Source organism: Lissotriton vulgaris, unplaced genomic scaffold (genome assembly GCF_964263255.1).
Source record: "Lissotriton vulgaris unplaced genomic scaffold, aLisVul1.2 SCAFFOLD_3606, whole genome shotgun sequence".
Lineage (NCBI taxonomy): Eukaryota > Metazoa > Chordata > Amphibia > Caudata > Salamandridae > Lissotriton > Lissotriton vulgaris.
Genome location: NW_028254912.1, coordinates 42,982 through 51,913, shown reverse-complemented (window position 1 = coordinate 51,913; position 8,932 = coordinate 42,982). Strand labels below are relative to the sequence as shown.

At 48.3% G+C, this 8,932-nt stretch overlaps 1 protein-coding gene across 1 annotated transcript; it reads right to left on the bottom strand.

The window, feature by feature from the left end:
* Positions 1 to 4,055: 4,055 nt before the first annotated feature.
* LOC147659373 (uncharacterized) lies at positions 4,056 to 8,386 on the bottom strand. The gene is made up of 2 exons (XM_086951793.1): positions 7,147 to 8,386; positions 4,056 to 4,078 (listed from the first exon to the last, which is right to left on the bottom strand). The coding sequence occupies exons 1-2, from the start codon at positions 8,384 to 8,386 to the stop codon at positions 4,056 to 4,058; spliced, it is 1,263 nt and encodes a 420-aa protein (XP_086807919.1).
* Positions 8,387 to 8,932: the final 546 nt, after the last annotated feature.

The window sequence follows — 8,932 nt, the reverse complement described above, 5'->3', positions numbered from 1 at the left end:
TACACCATTCCAAAAAAAGCGTAATCTGCGAACAAGACTCTACAGTTTTGGCAAATTTCTGATAAATTCATTCACCCGTTCGAACTGTAGCCGAGTCTAAAGGTCCTATGGAAAATAACATTGAGAAAACACGTTTTGGGACCCCCCTTATATCTCAGCCCCCACTTGACCAATCCCCCCCCAAACTTTCAGGGAAGGAGTGCAGCGAACCTAGCCATCTTCTTTGAGAAATTCGCAAAGACTCATCCACCAGGGCCAAAGTTATTCCAAATAGAATGTTGAGGATTTCCTATGGAAAACAATACTAACTATAACTACCTACTGGCGACCGCCAGTAGGTAATATATATATATATATATTCACTGAAAAAAACATAGGTTTCAGGCCTTATATAGTTAGGAAATAGCATATAAAAAACCTTTGAAATTCACTGAAAAAACCATAGGTTTCAGGCCTTATATAGTTAGGAATTAGCATTTAAAAAACCATTGAAATTGCTCCTATATAGTTAGTTGTACTAACTATATTTTGCGCACCCGCAATCCACTGCTGATGATGTCACATATTACATCATTCATGACATGGTCAGTGACATCACTGATGACATAATTCATGTGACAATATGATGTACCTCCTTACACTCTAATATAACCTTTGATACACCCAGTGTTATACATATATATATATATATCCTGTACTCCGTATACCCACAAGCTCGCGCAGCTCACACAGCCAGCAAGTAGACTCCGGACACGGACCTCGAGGTACTTCACAGTTTTTATTTGGCAGAAAGAGTCACAGACGTTTCGGCTCAGCGGAGCCTTGATCACATGATATATATACACACATTTTAACCTATAAGTCACTCCTATGGCAGGCCTCGAAAATCCTGAAGGCAGAGTACTTGGTTTTATGTGAGAGGGTGCCCCAGCATGAGCTGAGCCCCTCTGCAGCTTTCGGAAACCCTCCCTTATAGCTGTTCCATGATACAGCCATGGACTGCAGTCAGAGATGTGCATTCTATGGGACAGTCATTGATGCCAATTAGTTGTAATATAACTAGTGAGGCCTGGGTGAATCATTTTACAACTATTTACTGTGCCCCACCGGAATCTGAATTGACTCCTATCTCTGGCGACCCTAAACCACTAGATATTGACATTGCAGAGGTAACGGAGGCTATAGACCAAAGTCTTGGCAATAAAGCGCCTGGTCCCGACGGGCTGCCGATAGACTTGATTAAGTGGATCCCGGCATTCTGGCCCACCTTACTTTTGAACATTTTTAATAACCTGATTTAGTAAGGATTCCTGATACATGGGCCAGAAGCATAATTGTACCAATTTTCAAAAAAGGCAACAGATCACTACCGTGTAATTATTGCCCAATCTCCCTAATAGACAACACCCTTAAAATATTAGGTCGAGTTCTTTAGTAGAATTCCACCCTTCTATAGGGAGAAGACATGTACACACTGGTATACCCGGTAAATGTTTAAAAGAGCCTAGGCATCACAAAATGGATCCTGCTGCCACAGACATGAGTCTGACCTCCTGCTGCTGGACGAAACTCCGGCAGGGTAGGCCTGGACAATAGGTTTCCTGTCCAGGGAGGTGCCTGCACCTCCCCAGGCAGGCTTTAGTGTATTGGGGCAGGGTGGGTTGCATTCAGTGAATGCTTTTCAGACACTGCCTGGGGCACACAAAGTGGCCCATGCATTTCCCAGTTCGAACCGGTTGCTGGGGCAGCCAGCTCTGGTGTGAAACTGGACAAAGGGAGATGGGTATAGCCACCCCTCCCCAGGTCCTCCCATAGGTGGGACCCTAGAGCTAGTCCAACCCCAAAACTTAGTATAAGTATCGGAACCCAGTCACTGAGACTTTAGATTACCCTGGACGAAACTCTGCAACATATATCTTGGACCTTTGACATTCCATATCGACAGGAAGATGGAAGAAATCTCCCTTAGGGTCAAGGAGTGACTCCCCTGTTCAAACAGTCACCAAAGAAGCATCTTGCCAGTCTGCATTTTCAAGGCTCCTCACCGATCCCGAAGAATCTGCGACACAGGACACAGACTTCCAGACATTTCCTGAAGTTGTGCATTGGGCTACTTGTAGTCCAAGCCCTGAGCACCTTTTGCTTTGAAGATTGTGGGCCTACACTCCACGAGTGTTCCGTGGGCCCGCTTTCAGCATTTCCGCTCAAGGTGCATTTGTGATCCCTAGTCCGTTGTCTAGTGGGTCCCCCTGAAGGAATCTACTTTGTTTCTACGGCTTCCCTGGTTGCCCCAGATGTGCCCTGACTCCCCTCCAAAGGGTGAGTTCCTCAGACTTTGCTGGTCTGCACCGAAGCCAATCTTGTCATCTTGTCATCTTGTCATCTTGTCATCTTGCGTGGGTTGCTGTTGCCAAGGCTTGTTAGGTCCAATCCAGATTTGTTGTTTGTTTCTTTACTCCTGGGTGGAGTAAACCGGAGCAATGAAATTCTGACATTTCAATTTCACTTATAATTGGTGATCATAACTAGCTCACTCTCAATAACTCACTCGCTAACTCTCTCACTCTCACTAACTAAATTTCACTCTCTCTCTCACTAACTCAATAACTCTCTCTCACTAACTAACTCACTCGCTAACTCCCTCACTAACTCTCTCACTCTCTCTCACTAACTCAAAAACTCTTTCTCACTAAGTCACTTGCTAACTCTCTCACTCTCACTAACTAAATCTCACTCTCTCTCACTCAATAACTCTCTCTCACTAACTAACTCACTCACTAACTCTCTCACTCTCACTAACTCTCTCACTAATGTTATCACTCTTAGTAACTCTCTTAATTTGTCACTATCTCTCACTAATTAACTCACTAAATCTATCACTCTCACTAATTAACTAACTTTCCTCTCCTGTTATTTATACCCACCCCTATAACAATAAACACCATAAAAAGCAACGATTAGAACAGGCAGATACAAGTTGCCAGCATTCAAACATAAAAAAAACCTCAAATCATTACTTCTAATTAATCGTGTTTTATTATATTCATTTTGTATCATAACTAAACTAACAAAAATGCTTCTCACACTTCTTTATTATAACATTTCAGCATACTGCAGACTTCTGCACAACACAGCTTAAAAACAAACACAAACTCAATAGCTCTGCCTTTACACTTATTAGTTCCCAAAGGCAAGACCTATTGGCTATGCCAATGCTTGTTTTGTTTATTTCAGCAGCATTACTTCTAGTGTGTCTTCTAGTGTCACTTTTTGTCACTATTAAATTAGCTTCACACATTCCCTTTATTGCTGTATTTTGAGACTCTTCACAGCCTGGATCCAGAGCACAAGAAACCATGGGGCTGCTGCAGGAGCCTTGCTGGCACTGGAGGGGGCGTGGCCAGCCACAAACATTTGCATACCCAGAAGCCTCTGCGGCAAACTCCCGATTCATTACTACAGGCGACACAGGCGTCTGTTTAATAGGAGAAGGAGCGCGGGTAGCTGTGCACACAGAGGCATTCATGAGAGCGACTGACACGTCACCGGTGTAAAGTCACCCTACTAGTAGTAAGTTAAATTTTTTATCTTGATTGCGCGAACAAATTTCTGGTGCATGTTTTAAATGAACTCCTTCACGCTGTTCACGCGCACTACGAGGGGCCATGAGAAGCGGAGCTTTTCATAAATTTTTTGAGGATTTCTCAATGAGAATGAAAAATTGTCTAGCATTCGCAACAAAGAATTTTCAATTCTATTAAGGACATGGAGGCGAGGATTATGCTTCTCTTATCTTTACTGACCAAACAGCAGCCAATAAACAAATTTAAACTTGCATAACCCCGGAAGGACAACCCCCTCCATAAGTCTGCACCAATCACAGTCCAGTCCAGTACAATAACAGTCTATGTAAAACCGGAACCTTCCTCTTTCTTTGCGATGTCTTCCGCAGTCCAACCAAGACTGGAGCCCAACGTGGCAACTATCCCATCCTCTTGTCCGAAGGGGAAAATCGCTCCGCAGCTGAGACCCAGTTCAGTCCGCAGGAGTCGTACTCAGGTCTGTTTGTTCTGATCACCTGAAACAAGAAAATATGTCATAACGGCTATTCCAACTTCAAGGAATACAACAAGCCATAACATTATTCGGGTGGGCAAAATACATTACATCTGCAAATCGATATACCAAGTACATTACTGGCAACTCGGGTGGGATAATCCTCGCCTCCGTGTCCTTAATAGAATTGAAAATTCTTTGTCGCGAATGCTAGACAATTTTTCATTCTATGTCAGTCCACGGAGGCTCTGATTATGCTAGTTTAAAGTCTCTCCACCACCACCGAGGCTACATCAACAATAGGTTTATGATAAAACGTTTTAAAAGTAGATTCAGATGACCAATCAGCCGCAGTCATGATGTCTTGAAGCTGAGACCCGGCACCAAAGGATTTTGAGGCCATAGCCCCTCTAACAGAATGAGCTCCAAATTTGGAGGAATCAATGCCCGCCAGGCTCAACAACCAGGAGGCCCACCTGGCCAGAGTAGCATTGGTGACTGGGTGGAAAGGTCTCTGTAGAGAAATCAATAACTGACCAAAATCATTCCTAAATTCTCTAGTACAGTCCTCATATACCTTCAGACATTTTACTACACACAATTTACTGTGGTGAGGAAAAGCAGGATAAGAAATACATTTTGAATGTGTTTTAGTACGTTTTGAAATCGTGAAGGAAACTCCCGTAGGGGTAAATACTCTACCTGCTAAATCCAGTGCTCGAATGTCCGAGAATCTTCTGCAGGAGATCAAGCATAGCAAAATCGTAAGCTTCGCTGAGAGCTGTTTCCTAGACAGACCCTCGTTCGCCGGCCACGCCGATAAAAAACGTAGGACAACAGAAACGTCCCAAAGCTCTGTATACTTAGGCTGAGGAGGTTTCACCATCCGGATCCCCCTGACTACCTTACACACCAGTGGATGTTCCCCGACAGGTCTGCCATCCACATGCGGATGCCCCGCCGAAATGGCCGATCGGAAAGTGTTCACCGACCTGTACGCCAAGCCTGACCGAGTCAAATCAGACAAAAAATTCGCAATCACAGAGACATGCGATCCCACCGGATCTCCCTGTCGCTCGTTACACCAACCAACCCATCGTCTCCAAGCCGACTCATAACGCTTGTGGGTGGAAGGCGCCCATGCCTGTGACAAGAAGAAGAGAGTGTCCTGAGAAACTCCTGGCACTTGCCAGCGTCTCCTGAAAGTCTCCACGCCATGAGAGACAACTGATCCAGAAGGACCAGCGGATGTTGAAGGCCCACAGGGTCTGTCAGCAGGTCTGGGAACGATGAGATTCGCACCGGAGGTGCGCATGCAAGGCTCATCGTGACCGGAAACCACGCTTGGGTTTTCCAACATGGAGAGATCAAGATCACCTCTGCCTTCTGTCTCCGAATCTGAGCCAGAACCCTCGGGATCATGATGAACGGGGGGAAGGCATACAGAATGCCCGTCGTCCATGATTGAAGAAAGGCGTCCGAGCTGATCGCCAACGGATCCGGACGCCAACTGAAAAACTGGGGCAACTGTCGGTTGAGTCGCGAGGCAAACAGATCTATTAAACACGGACCCCACAAGCGGTCCAAGGCCCTGAAAATCTTGGGGTGCAGCCTCCAATCGCTGGCATCCCTCAAATAACGCGAGTTCCAATCCGCTGTCACATTGACAGACCCCGGAATGTACTCCGCCGTTACCGATATCTGATGGGCCAGGCAATAGTGCCAAAATTCCTTGGCAATCTCCGCTAGGAGACGAGATCTGGTGCCCCCGAGGCGATTTATGTACCGTACCGCGGACACATTGTCCATGCGTAGTAGAATACAACACGAGACCTTCTGAGGGGATAGAGTCCGCACCGCAAAAGAACCCACCAGCCGCTCCAGACAATTGATGTGGAGATTCAATTCTTCGTGGGACCATTGGCCCCCGGTCTCCACCGAGCCGCAACGGGCTCCCCAGCCCCATCGGCTCGCATCCGACTCTATCACAACCTCTGAGGTGGCCGCAAAAATGGCTCTGCCGTTCCAGGCTTCCAAATGTTCCAACCACCAGTTCATCTCCGTACGCGCGTCCGTCGATAACACTACCTGTTGGGCGTAAGTCACGCCCTTGCGAAGGTGTAAAGCCTTCAAGCGTTGCATCGTTCTGTAGTGCAAGGGACCCGGGAAGATCGCTTGGATGGAGGAGGCCAAAAGCCCCACCAGGCGAGCCAAGGTCCTCAAGGAAATTGTCAGAGAGACAAGTGCTTTCCTCAACTCCTTCTTGTTTGCCACCCTCTTCTTGAGTGGTAGGAGCAACTGGGCTTTCACAGAGTCGACCTGGAATCCCAGAAATTCCATAATCTGTGCAGGTACCAGAATGGACTTCTGCAAGTTCAAAAGGAAACCCAGGTCCTGAAGGAGGTGAACCATCCACGACAAGTGGAGCGAAACAATCTCCGGAGAGCATCCCAAAATCAGGATGTCGTCGAGGTAGATGATCAACCTTACGCCTCTCTCCCTCAGACACTGAACTATCGGTTTCATCAGTTTGGTGAAACACCAGGGAGCGGACGAGAGGCCAAAGGGCATGGCGGCAAACTCGAACCATGTGTTGCGCCACTGAAATTGAAGAAACCGCCGATGCGGTGGAAAAATGGGCACCGTTAGGTAAGCGTCCTTCAAATCCAGACGTACCATCCAATCTTGTTCTAACAGGATGTCTCGCAGTAGGTGTATGCCCTCCATTTTGAAGTGTCGATACACCACCCATGCGTTGAAATCCCTGAGGTTTAAAACTAACCGAAAGCCCTGGTCCTTCTTTGGGACTACGAAGATTGTGCTTGCAAAGCCGTGATCGTGCGGCAAAGTTTCCACAATAGCCCCTTTCCTGAGCAAAGCCCGCACTTCTGCGTCTATGAAATTCTGTTCTTGAAGGGAAAAATGTAGTGGCGCGGGCGCTTGTCGCTGCGCGGGGGATGCATAAAACTCTATGTGATACCCTTGGACGGATTGTAACACCCAGGGATCTGTTGTCAGATCTTGCCACCTGTGGATAAACAAGGCCAACCTGCCCCACACCATGTGTTCCGTCGCACAAAGAATGCGTACCTGAGTAGGAGTTGTCTCCCGAGTTATTATGCTGTCCTCTGTAGCTTCCTTTCTGTCCTCTGCCACGACCTCCTCGATTACGGGAGGGGTAGAAGTTGGGGCGTTGGTAGCCTCTGCCTCTCTGCTCACCTCCGCGTGAGGTCTGATTGAAACCTCGGCCGGACCCTCGACCTCGCTGGCGTCCGGCCCTGTCAAAAACACCAGTGTGAAGCACCCTCTTAATCGTGGTTTGCGCCTTGTCCAGCGCGGAAAAGGTGGCAACGTACTTGCCCATTTCTTTAACAAACTTGTCTCCGAAGAGCATGCCGTTAGCCAGAGAACCAGGTTCGTTGGAGGCCATCTCCGCCAATTGGGAGTCTATACGCATAAGAAAAGAGCGTCTCCGCTCCGTAGACGGCGCCACATTAGCGTTTCCCAGAAAGCACATCGCGCGTTGGGCCCATTCCATGACGTCAGACGTGTCCAGAGGCACGCCCTGTTCCTTAGCCTTGACAGCAGCCTCCAGAATCTTAGTGAGGGGTCCAGATACGTCCAGTAACTTGTCCTGGCACCCCCGCCAAGCCCTATCCAGTCCTTTTTTGGGGTCTTTAGCAAACTTCCTCATGAATGCTGTCATGGTAGGGTCAAGGTCCGGGGCATCCGCCACCATCCCCGTCACCGACGGTCTTGGACATTCCGACCTCAGAGTGGCTCGAACCCCACTATCGAAGCCTTGGCGCAAGTTGTTGGTAACATAATGCGCAACCTCGGCACAAGGCACCCACTCCGTGGACCTAGGGTGAATTATATTATTGGGGTCAAATAGCAGGTTCCTAGGGACCTGACTATCATCGGCCTTGAAAGCCGTGTGTTTAGTTTTCTGAGACTTCTTCTTAGAAACAAAAGACTCCGCCTCCGAGTCTGAAGTATCTGGCGGTGTCGAGGAGGAATCCCCCGAGGTCTGATAAGCCATAGAGCCATGGTCCCTCATCACTGACCTGGCCATCTGCGCTATCTTATGCTCTTGGGACTGGTCAGAAGTACCCCCTTTACGTGAGGATTTAAACTTCCTCTTGCCCGCTGGATGATGGGACTTGTTAAAAGGTTTTAACGCCTTAATCAGGGCTTTACTAACAGAGCTCTGGTCGTGGGTAGCCAGAGCCTCACCCAAATTCTCCTCCAGCTGTTCTTCCTCAGGCTCATACTGTTCATACTCATTAAATTCGACCCACTGGTCGCCCTCCTCGGCGTAATACGCCATATGCAAGAGAAAAAGGAGGTGAGGAGGAGATTAATAGGGGGGGAGTAGCCCAGGGGTGTCGCCTCTACACACACACAATGCAACCCCAGTTGCCAATACACACCAGAGGCAGGTCGATATAAGGTGGAAGGAGACCCCTTGTATAATCTAAAGAACTCCCCTCGAGCAAAGCTCTGCTCCGGACACGCTCCGGTCAGCGTTACAATGAGACCAGGGATTTATGCAGCCAACAACGCGCCAAACGCGAGGAGCCGGTAACTCAAAACGAAACTCGGCTCCTCGCGCATGCGCGGTACAACTGGGGCACACACTCGACTGCTCCCTGTGCGCGGCGAAGCCGCGTCTGTCTCCTCCTGCTCCACCGCCCCCTAACGCGCTCAGGCACTCAGCGCACGCCGCAGGACGGCGGACCGGGACTGAAAAACCCGACGCCGAGAATAAAAAACGCTCGCAAGGCGCAAGACAGAAAGCGCAATCGCGCTACAAGCAGTCGAGCACTCGCTCATACACGTTCACCATAAACACGAAAAACCACACCATAAACCC

Bases quoted from the DNA above. Each gene is read 5' to 3' on its own strand.
- LOC147659373 (XM_086951793.1), bottom strand. From the start codon at position 8,386: ATGGCGTATTACGCCGAGGAGGGCGACCAGTGGGTCGAATTTAATGAG. The intron at 4,079-7,146 runs GTACGCATTCTT...TTCTTGTTTCAG, and splicing joins GGGAGACAACTCCTACTCAG to GTGATCAGAACAAACAGACC.